The following is a 12,300-nucleotide window of genomic DNA, read 5'->3' as shown; positions in this document are numbered from 1 at the left end:
CTAAAAACAGGTCCTTCACAGAGATAGCAACAATAGAAAACAACACAGCTGCACACAAAACAGAGAACAGAACTTACTTGCGTCAAAGAATTGATGCATTTCTATACCCAGCCTTATTTCTTTTAACAGAGTACTCTAAATTAAACAGAAACATAGAGGCTACAGACAGTCACACCTTATCCTAAACTGATGGCAAACACCACACGATAAAAGGTTTATTTTCTATAAATATAATCAGAGTTTTTGTCCTAACCAGCAGTGACGAGCAACGGTACATTCTATTGATCACTTGTTTTCTATTTTTGGATTTGCGTGGGTAACTCTCTCCGCTGTAAACTGGCACCAGTCCAAAAATGTTCAAAATAAGACTATAACGTAAATCAAATCAAATCTTTCTATATCGTGAATAGTTTCACTAAATAATATATTAGATTTCGGTTTGTTTCTCATCAAACCTTATCATATGCTTTCATAACAATCATGAGTCTCATGGAATAATTTATTAGACTTCTGAATTATACTTTTGCATTCTTTTAAACTTGAAGAGGTGGTCACAATAAACTGCCATTGTATGACATCACTGAGCAGAAATGTTTTTTCACAATTTCTCCCTTTGTGTTAAGACAAAGACAAAGTCAAACAGGGTTTTAACAACACAGGGGTGAGTAAACAATGACTGATTATTCATTTTTGAGTGACCTAATCCTTTAACTTGTATTGAACCAAGAATATTCCTTTAAGCCATTATTTACTGATGCATTTACACATGTGAAGAATTAAAAAATGGCACCTTTAAACATGCCATGTTGTAATTGATTCTCAAGTGTCATGCGACAGATGCAATACATTTTGAATGAAATGCAAACGTGAATGAGATTAGAGAACTGCAGCACAGGGGAAGTTTTTCAGTAAATAATGGTTTCAATTTCAGTCTGTCCATCACAAAAAGCAACCATATGGCTTCAGAAGACTTGGAATATAGCACATGAACTACATTTCTGTCCTTTTTTTGCAGCTTGGCAGTATATATCACCATCCACTTTCATTATAGAAAAAACATGAATTAAAAAGAAAAACCATATTTAGTTGGAAAAACATGGCGGAGAGTAAATGATAATACAAATTTTCAACATTTTGGGTGAACGTCACTTTAAAGTGCTCGGGTGGGGTGTAGGGCTTACCGGCCGAGTCTGTGGCTGTACGTTCATTTGCTGCGTCTGTGGAGAGAACATCAGGGGGGCGGAGCCTGCATTTTGAGCTGGGTTATATGAAGGCTAAGGGAGGGACAGGATAAGAGAGAGAGAAAGAGCAAGGAAAAGGTTAGATGTGGAACCTAAAAACAATAGCTTTGTTCCAAAATATAGTGTTCTGCCTTGCTGTCTACTGTATACTAGGACTGGGCGATATGACGATATATATATCTTGGCGGCGATATAGTGTCGATTGATACAGAATTTGCTATACCGTGAATGTGAGCGACAATGGACAAGGGCTTCAGTGAGACTGAAAATGCGTTCTAATTGACCGACAGCGGCCTGCAAATTGGACTTCATGCTGCATTTTAGCCATCTTAAGTGAGATTCTAATTAGAAAGGAGCATGCATGTTCAGTTGGAAGGGCACTCCAAAGAACATAGGGAATATGGGTACATCAATATATCACTTCACAGGAAGTGACCCACCAGTCATTCCAAACTATAAATGTACTGATGCAGTTTGGCTAAAATAAAAACTAAAATAAATTAACAAAAAAAGACATTGACATTTTTATTTAGCTTAATTTATCTCAAGTGCAATTTCCATGCAGTCGAGCGCAAATATAAAGCACTCGAGATGCGATCGTTACATCAATTATCATGACAATGGTTCATCTAAGAGTTAAGACACACATATTATAAAAAAAATAACTAAACAACATTTATGTTTTATATTAAACAGCAACAGTCTTTAACTTACACGTCTGGAGAAATATATTAAATATATACCAATACATTTTTATATGAATACACGTGGATGTATTACAGAAACTTATATACAGTATACGGACGTAAGTTTATTTACATACATTTAAAACTAATATATTATGTTATCTTACTTGACTCTTCAACAGATATCCCGTGCTCAGTAAGTAGGGAGCAGTGAACACTGTGTAGGGACCCTGCGAATCGGAACGCAGCTTGAGACTAAGAGAAGTAAAAAAACATGGAGAAAGACATCTCCACAGAACACACAGAACGGGACGATTCCCAAACTAATCAAGAAAATAAAGAGGAGCTTGTTCTTAAAACAGGTGCGACATCTGTGGTGTGGACATGGCTTGGGTTCACAAAAACCCAAACAGAGCAGAAAAATGTAATCTGCTAACTGTCGCGTGGCGATAATCACTCATAGTAATACAAGAAATCGGTTTCACCACCTAAAAATACAGCACACAATCATTTTGATTCAATTTAGATTTCCAGTGATTGGTGAAAAAAGACATTCGTTTAATAAATTATAGTGTAATACAAGTGCTTGTTACTATTGACCAATAGGTGGCGATATCACCAAATTTACATGGTATTGTCAGGGTTTGGTCACAATGCCACATATGAAGTTTCATTTCAATACACCAAAGCATTCATGAGATACAGCCTCAGATCCTTATTGGCATCTTGCCATATAATTCGTTTATGCATTACACGAGAACAGTTTGGTCAATAAAAAGCTTTTCAGAACTTTTTCTCTTGAGTGTCCCTAGTTGATACATGGCAAATTTCTTGCAAATCGTATATACGGCCTAGGAGGATTTTTGAAAAAGTAGATCATCCATGAAATTTAAAATGCCGGACAAGTAATATGGCCAACAATTGGGTATCATTGGACTCTGTATGCCCCAAGGAATCTAAAGCGACAAGTCTCATGATTTTAGGCCAAACTATTCAGAAGATAAAAGCAAAAATAGCCAGTTGTTGAAACTGTGCAGGTGCTCTCGCGTCAAGCTTGTGATGACATTCACCAAGTTTCTTTTCAATACGCTTAATTGTAGCAAAGATACTGTCTCAGGTCTATAGTAGTGTGCTTGCCGTCGAATTCGCTGATGTGGTATATGAGAATGGTCTCTAGGTGATACATGAAAAATTTCGAATCGGACATACGGAGGAGTTGGAAAAAGTTGGAAATTTGAATATGGTGGGATATTTTATAGGAGGAATAAAAAAAAAAGTGTGACCCAGTGGGATTCCATCCAAGGAATCAAAGGAAAAATTATTTTGTTTCTAGGAATTTCGGTTCAATTGTTATAGACCGAAGCGAGTTTGCAACTCTGAACATTTGGTGGCACTAGAGGGTTTGAGTTAGAGATCCCAAATTTGGGTCAGTTACATTTTGGAGTGTCGTTTATCAGTGTTCCAAATTTACTAACTTTCCCACGTACGGTTCTATAGGCTGCCAGACCAGAATAGACTTCATGACCAGAATAATAATAAGAAGAACACTAATGGATACAGTATGGATCTTTTGGTGCCTGGCCCCTAATAATATTGGTCAACAACATTTCAGACGGAAATGCAGCATAATGTGAAATTTAGTATTACAGTAAAGTTGATTTAAAATCAAGCTGTTTTTACTATGACTATGTCAAGTTCCAAAGAAAGAATTACAGAATTATATCATTGGAAGTAGTTTTTATTTATAATGCATTTAATTCACTGACTGCATCCTACAAAAATAGGCATTTCAATATGATTATTTAACACATCAACCCATTTTTATTGAAAATGTAAATATATTGAGATAAATATCATTATTGCAATTTGTAAAATTATGTGATTTTGGTCATATCGCCCACCCCTACTGCATATAGAGGCAGATGCCTTCTAAGGCAGCATCCTAACTGAAATGTATACCTCATAAGTGACTAATTTGGAGTACTCTACATAGGCAGCAACTCCTTGTGTCATTCAAATAGTGTTCGTCAAGTGAACAAGGAAGACTCAACTTAAAAATCTATTTCTTTGATAACTCGCAGTATAAAAGAGTGTACATAAAAGTGTCTGAGTATGTGTATGTATGTATGTGTGTGTGTGTGTATATATATATTAGGGCTGTCAATCGATTACATTTTTAAATCGAATTAATTACACGGTGTCCCGATTAATTATTCGTGATTAATCGCATATACAAATATTTGCTGAGAAAGACCCTCATATAACAATAACTCAATATATAATGATTATACATTTTTATATCACTATATAATTATCTTTAAATATGTACTAAATATATATATATATATATATATATATATATATATATATATATATATATATATATAAAATAACAAATATTCAGATAATAACAATGCATTACATTCATGTAGCAGAACAGTTAATCATTGATAAGACAATACAAAAAGTGGCTTTAGAATACAATGTATTGTTTACTACCATATTATTGATCATAAGTCAATCATTGGCACACAGTTCACAGCAATCCATTTCACAAGTGAATTTATCAATCAGTTGGAGATTTATTATGAGGTCTTGTTTAAAGACCCGCCAATTTACACCTGCGTCAGACATGCTTGTGTAGCGTCTCGGGTGCGTTGTGTCATAAACATAAAATGTTTAGGTCACTGTGTCAAGTTAAATATAGTTTAATACTCAATCTTTAAACACATCTTGATATCCCTTAGTTTCGGATTTGCGCTCCAAGTATTTTGAACGCAAGAACGTAACGCATGTTTGAGCTGTTCTGCCTACTTAAGTGTTTTCTTCACTGTATAAACTGTGCGTTGCTCATAAGGCTGATATTTCACTTACTGCCCTCTGGAGTAATCAGGTGGTACTACAAGCTTGCATTTCTCAGGAATCTTCCTTATTACGGTCCGGGGGCATAGCGATTAGTTGCGTAATTTTTTTTAACGTGCCATTTTTTTTTTAAATGAATCGCACTGAATTAACGCATTAAATCGACAGCCCTAATATATACACGAATATATATATATATATATATATATATATATATATATATATATATATATATATATATATATATATATATATATATATATACACACACACACACACAGGTGACCAAAATTGTGGAATAATGTATTACATTTTGCTCTTATGGAAAGAAATTGGTACTTTTATTCAACTAAGTGGCATTCAACTGACCACAATGTATAGTCAGGACATTAATAACATGAACAATTACAATTAGAAAAAAAAACCCACTTAAACCACTTCAAAGAGTTCTCATCAAAAAATCCTCCACGTGCAGCAATGACAGCTTTGCAGATCCTTGTTATTCTAGCTGTCAGTTTGTCCAGATACTCATGTGACATTTCACCCCACACTTCCTGTAGCACTTGCCATAGATGTGGCTGTCTTATCGGGCACTTCTCACGCACCTTACAGTCTAGCTGATCCCACAAAAGCTCAATGAGGTTAAGATCAATAACACTCTTTTCCAATTATCTGTTTTTAATCATAAAAACTTGTTTTTCTTTTCTTTTTTTCTGTTTCAAAAGTGGCTTTTTCTTTGCAATTCTTCCCATAAGGCTGCACCCCTGAGTCTTCTCTTTACTGTTGTACATGAAACTGGTGTTGAGCGGGTAGAATTCAATGAAGCTGTCAGCTGAGGACATGCGAGGCGTCTATTTCTCAAACTAGAAACTGATGTACTTATACTCTTGTTTAGTTGTACATCTGTTCAACTTTTCTAGTATGAAATTATCAATTTAGCATGATTACTCAAGGATAAGGAGTTGGAGTGATGGCTGCTGGAAATGGGGCCCATCTAGATTTAATAAAAAAAAATTTTTTTTCCAAATAGTGATAGTGCTGTTTTTTTACATCAGTAATGTCTTGATTATACTTTGTGACCAGTTGAATGCCACTTTGGTGAATTAAAATACCAATCTCCTTCCGAAACAGAAAAAACTGTACATTATTCCAAACTTTTGGCTGCCAGTGTGTGTGTGTGTGTGTGTGTACATATGTCTAAAATGTGTGTGTGTTTGGATCACTACAGCACCTGTGTCAGCTGGAATTTATAAAATAGCGATACTGTTCCTTCAGGCTGGTGGTAACTATGGTGATGAGAATGGTGCAAAAATCACTCATAGCACAAAACAGTGTTGTGCATCTGTGTGTCAAAACATCAGCAGGCTAAATGTATTACATACACAGTTTAATGTCGGGCGTCAGATGATGTGGTGTAGTGTATGATTTGGCATGTGTACTTATCCAGACTCATTCAAAAAAAGGCAAAGAACAAACATAATTTCTGGTACAACCCAAGATGACCTCGTAACACATAGGGACAATGAGTTCTTCTCCGTCTTCAAAGGGGTGTGTCTATTGTTTTTCAAAGTTAAAATTATGTTTAAGCATTCCCAGCTTAAAGGAAGTTCACTCAAAAATTAAAACGCTCTCATCATTTACTCACCCTCAAGCCATCCCAGGTGTGTATGACTTTCTGGACACAAAGATTTTTAGAAGAATATCTCAGCTCTGTAGGTCCATACAATGCAAGTCAACAGGGTCAAGAACTTTGAAGCTCCAAAAAGCACAAAGTAATCCATAACACTCCAGTGGTTTAATCCATGACTTTAGAAGTGATATGATAGATGTGGTTGAGAAACGGATCTATATTTAAGTCCTCTTTTACAATAAATTTTCCTCCCTAACCAGTAGGTGGCAATATGCACGAAGAATGCGAATCGCCAAAAACAAAAGAAGAACTCTACAGAGAGAAGTCCGTTAGGAGGGCTGTTTGAAAGTGGAGATTAATAGTAAAAAAGGACTTAAATATATTTATCTGATTTTCCTCCACACCCTTTACATTGCTTCTGAAGACATGGATTTAACCACTGGAGTCTTATGGATTCATTTTCTTCTGCCATCTTCTGCCATCCACGTTCTGGACACCATTCACGTGCACTGTATGGACCTACAGAGCTGAAATATTCTTTTAAAAATCTTTGTTTGTGTTCAGCAGAAGAAAGTCATACACATCTGGAATGGCATGAGGGTGAGTAAATGATTACATAATTTACATTATTGGGTGAACAATCCCCTTAATATGCAGAGACGGCTACTGTATAAGTAAGCCATTTAGAGGTTAATTTCACCTAAAAGTGTAACACTGTGGCGCTATCAAAACATTCCAGTATGAACATGTCATCCGACACGGCCACTTTTTAATCGACCAATGGCATGACTTTTGGGTGGGAATATCTGTTTGTACAACCATTTTTTTTTTACAGTTTCACATTTGGACTTGCATTTGGTGAAACTAGCTGTGCAGAAATTGCACACTCCAGATTTCAAATACATTCTCCTATGCCATCTTAAAGGAATATTCCAGGTTCAACACAAGTTAAGCTAAAGCATGTTAGCATAGCATGTTAAATGAACTACTAAATGAAAAATAACATCAGCTGTGTGAGCTTTTGAAGTAATGTCCTGTGATTATTAACAGTTAACATATACTGCTCCTGTCTGTACCTTTAACTTAGTGCTTCTCAACTGGTTTTGCTTCAGGACAGATTTTACATTGGAAATCAAGTGTCGACCTGCCATAGATTTAACACAACCTGTATTTAATGTATCCTGGGTTGCATTTCCTTTTATGTTGCATAGTTTTGTTCATGGTTTTCCAGTACAAGGACATGCATCAAGTGACATCATACTTCTAAAATTGAAGAGCATATTTATTATATGGGCCCATTATTATCCCGTTTGTTACCTAATATAAAATATTTATTCACATATTACACAGAAGGAAAGGCTCCTTGTTACCATGGTCAGTGTGCTAGTCTTAAATAATAGTAATATAATAATAAATTAATGTATTTATGAAAAATAAATACTAGCTGAAACACATCTTGAAACTTTAACTACAACTGCCACTGTTGATATAAAATGAGGTCTAATAGAGTCTACCTTTAGAATATTTCATATGAAACTGAAACATTTTATCAAAATATAAGAGTTACTTTTACTCATGTAAAATCCTGAAACAAATTCGTAAAGGTGATGGTGTGTAATTATTAATATTTGTAACTATTTTGATAAAGGGGCCCACATCGGGCTTTAAGTAGTCTCTGGTTTGCTTTTGCTTGCATGTCAATGATTACCCCTCCATGTGTCAATGATGCCGAGATCTTCTTTTATATTTAATTTAATCACGGAGAAGGTTTACCTGCTAAATTAGTAGCGCCAAACATCACAAGCAGCCTCAAGAATGGACACAGAGTAGCCGTATAACACTTTTCCTTGAGCAGAATATTGCACTACTAGTTTGATCAAAGGAGAAAGCGAGACGTGGTTGCCAGACTGCACAAAATAAGTATAACATTAGGTGGAATATTCCCAATTTGCGCAAGTATAAATCTCAAACTGGGGGTGTTTCTTCTCTTATCTGGCAACTCTGAGCATGTTAAACGCTTGTGGAGATGCGTTAGGTCCCAATGCAATTAACTGAAATATCCAATGAAAAATAAAAACGCATTTACGATAAATGAGCCACAGGCCGTATGTTGCCCATGTCTGCTTTAGCTGTTTGTGAGATTATCATTAAATCTGCCTCGGCAGGACTAAATAGTCGATCACTTGGGTGGCCGCTAAAATATCTTCAATAGGAGAACCATGGCATTGTTATTTCCCTGCTGTCTGCAACCCAGTCCAACTAGACCAGTTGAGAAACACTGCTTTAACTCACACACACACACTCATGTCAGACCCCATCGCCTCGCTTCTCTCAGACATTTTCTCCGCTGCGTGCGCGTGCGTGTCGCAAGTTGACGAGTCTGACAGGCAGACAAGGAATAAAGGAGATGCGCAAGCACACGTGAGATTCTCCGTCCGGTTGCATTTTTTTCTCAATACTGTAGATAAGCAAATGTACATGGTATGATAACCATAATATACCGTGAAACCGGTATACCACTGCCACCCTAGTTGTGGTATAATACAGTGAGGCACTTACAATGGAAGTGAATGTAATTTTATAAAAGCACTTTCATTAATTCTTCTGTTAAAACTAATGTATTATTTGAGCTGTAAATTCATATAAATTGTCAATTTGTCATTTTAGGGTTTGTTGACCGTTCGTTCATCATCATCATGCAACAAAGTTGTAAAATTGGCTATAAGTTTATACAGAAAAGGTTAGTAAGTGATTTTATCAAACTATAATAATGTTAGCATGCGTATTGTTTACGTCTTGTGTCTACACTTTTTTAGTTTAAAATTGGACCCATTGATTTATTTATTTATTTTTTTTAAAGAAAAGGAAGGACAAGGTGAAATAATTTTTTGTGGTAATCAATATTATGCCACAAATGCTGACTATAGAGCTTAACTTGTATTGAACCCAGAATATTCCCTTAATATCATCAGACAGCTATAAATAAGCTATTTATTGGTTGATTATCCTCAGAAAGTGTAAAAACCTATTGCTCTGCATGGAAAAAACAAAAAAAAAAGAGGAAAAAATGTGCAGAGACACAGACATGTGAGCAGGCAGACAGCTGAAGTTGCCGATATGATGATGATGATATTGGCACAAATGGGAACTCACCATTCCGGCCGTCTCCCAGCCCTTGAGGAAGCGGTATGATGGGGGCGCAGAGACAGATACCTGAGAGAGGGCTTGGGATGTGGCATGGCCAGGAGGGGTACCCGCCAGGCTTGAGTGGGTTTTGCTAAGGTCATATGGAGAGCCGGGGTGTCTAGATACCTGTGGGATGGACACACATACAAAGGTCAATGACGTGACGCACATTTTTTTTCCCCAGATCCATTAAATTATTCAAAAATACATTACAAAAGCAATTCACACAATATTGCCTTTTGGCTGTGGTTTTAAAGCTCTTGGCAGTGACATACTGTAAAGATGGGGCCCCGCCCACAAACGGTGACATCACAGACCAGCATTTGTATGGAAGGTTAAATTCTATTGCGAATGACAGTGTGTGCAGGTGTGTGTGCGTTCACTCACACTGTAGACAGCAGTCAACCCAGAGTGGGCAGAGAACATGCGTTCCTCGAGTGATAACGGTCCTCCAGGGATCCTACAGCGGGTAGTGTTAGGGAAAATCTGACTTGTCAGGCAATTAGGCCTTACAACAGATTGAAAAGGTCAACCTCCAACCAATGCCAAAAGGCTAAAAAAACAATAACTATTAGCCACAAAAAAACATGCAACATTCCATTTCAAAATATCACACATTCAGTTAATTTAGTAATAATGGTGCAACTCTCTTCACACCAATTAATATTAGTCAACTTCATCCAGTGACTTGCATTTGGAGTAAAGGTTTGGGAATATTTCCCCCTCACTTTCCCACACTGTTGAATTCCCATTTCAGTCCTCACTATACCTTCACCAGCCAGGAATATGCTGCGATATTTCTCACTGAATATATGAATTGGAATACTATTACTTCCAAGGCCACATCTACACTCATCTGTTTTCAATTGAGAACTCCACTTTCAGTTACCTACCGTCATTGTTTTCCAATATATGTGGTAATGTGTTTTCATTGGAGGAAAGTGCTGTTCTAGTGTGGACATGAGGCGTAAATATAGCAAAATTAAAACGCCTTAGTGTAGATGTGGTCTAACACCTTGTCTACACCAGATGCGAGCAATGTCAAGTAACAAATGCTTGAGGCTGTCTACACTGGGCACGTTATTTGTATTGTTGGCAGGAGTAGCGCCAGCAGGTGCAGCGCAAAATCGGATGGGACATTCGTTTACTGTCTGTGCGATGTTACTTACGCATCCAGCATGAATGAACGGGTTTACATGCATGTACTTACACCAATTATGCTTAGGCCGAAAATGCTTGTGGTCATGTAAACGCAATAAACAACGTTCCTTTACCAGTGTGATGTCATACATGGCATAAGAATAAACCAGTCGAGAATAAACGGGTCGATTTTTGCCCATTACTCTGAATTCACGTGGCATTTAAACACCTTTACCGATGTTCTCACCGGCTTATCCAATATGCAGACATGCTGAGCACATGTCTCATCATGGTTTGACGTCAAAATAACATGATAAATCTCATGTAAACATGTTTTTCCTGCTTTGACCTGATTTTTTAAATAAGCCGATTTTTGGGAGTAATCAGCATATTGGTGTGCATGCAAACGTGCTCACTGATTATATAATGGGATTGATTTACTTATGTCATGTGTAAGATCTCAGAAATCAAAATGATGTCCTCCTCAATCCATTCACGTTTGGAAACTCTGTTTTGAGTTTCCTAACGTCACCATTTTCCAAAGTCTGCTGCTGTAATAGAGCGTTTTTGAAACCCACCGTTTTCAATCAAGGAAAATGCTGAAAAAGTGTGGATGATTAGTGTAAACATAACAAAATCAATGTGTTTTCAAACAAAATTGAATTAGTGTGGACGTGGCCTTAAGTAGATGTACCTATTTACAGCATGTTGCTCCAATCTGAGATTTTTAATGATTAAAAACATGCAGTTATTAAATGTGAAGGGTGAAACATCTGTGCCACAAGCATCACAAAAATGAAATAGCAAAAAGAATGACCATTTCAAACAGACCTTTAGTCGTTCAAACAAACAGTCCCGCCCCAAACTAACAACATTGGTTGAGCCAATGTTGCTCTGTCGAGCTGGACGAGTCGCTCAAAAAAAGCAATGTTTTGATAGCACCAGTGTTTAGACTTTTCTGGGAAATCAACCAACAAATGGCATACTTACAGTTGTCTCTGCATACTAAAGGAATAGTTCACCCTAAAAATGAAAATTCACTCATTATTTATTCACCCTCATGCCATACCAGATATGTATGACTTAATTTCTTCTGCAGAAAACAAAGATTTTTAGAAGAATATCTAAGCTCTGTAGACCAATGCAATGCAAGTGAATGGGTACCAACATTTTTAAGATCCAAAAGCACATAAAGGTAGCACAAAAGTAATCCCTATACCTTCAGAAGCGATAAAATAGGTGTCACGTGGACTTTCACTTTCTTCTTTTGTTTTTGGCGATTCGCATTCTATGGCAAATCGCCACCTGATCTGTTTCTTTGTTTGTGTTCAGCAGAAGAAAGTCATACACATCTGGGATGAGGTTGAGGAGAGTCCCCTGTTCACTGTGTAAAGCGCTTTATATATAAATGTAATGTTCATTCATAAAAATAATTTTCATTTTTGTGCGAACTGTCCCTTTAAGCAGAGATAAAAGTATTTTAACATATGAAAAGATTACTCACTTTATTTCCCTTTAACGTAGATCTGGGAGTCATAAGAACGGAAAAGAACTA

The 12,300-nt window shown here is 36.6% G+C and overlaps 1 protein-coding gene across 3 annotated transcripts in view; it reads right to left on the bottom strand.

The window, feature by feature from the left end:
- Positions 1 to 12,300, bottom strand: part of eif4g3a (eukaryotic translation initiation factor 4 gamma, 3a) — a 75,344-nt gene that overhangs the window by 50,427 nt on the left and 12,617 nt on the right. For 2 of the 3 annotated variants that reach the window (XM_052101548.1, XM_052101546.1), the window contains exons 2-4: positions 9,993 to 10,065; positions 9,573 to 9,731; positions 1,182 to 1,274 (exon numbers count right to left, since the gene is read on the bottom strand). In XM_052101548.1, the coding sequence (XP_051957508.1) occupies positions 1,182 to 1,274; positions 9,573 to 9,731; positions 9,993 to 10,065 (325 nt within the window). Of the gene's footprint in view, positions 1 to 1,181; positions 1,275 to 9,572; positions 9,732 to 9,992; positions 10,159 to 12,300 lie in introns of all 3 variants that reach the window. The other variant, XM_052101549.1, reaches the window with a different exon arrangement.

The sequence above is a fragment of the Xyrauchen texanus genome, chromosome 32 (assembly GCF_025860055.1).
Source record: "Xyrauchen texanus isolate HMW12.3.18 chromosome 32, RBS_HiC_50CHRs, whole genome shotgun sequence".
Lineage (NCBI taxonomy): Eukaryota > Metazoa > Chordata > Actinopteri > Cypriniformes > Catostomidae > Xyrauchen > Xyrauchen texanus.
The sequence above is the reverse complement of the archived record's forward strand: the minus strand, read 5'-3'. Positions and strand labels throughout refer to the sequence as shown.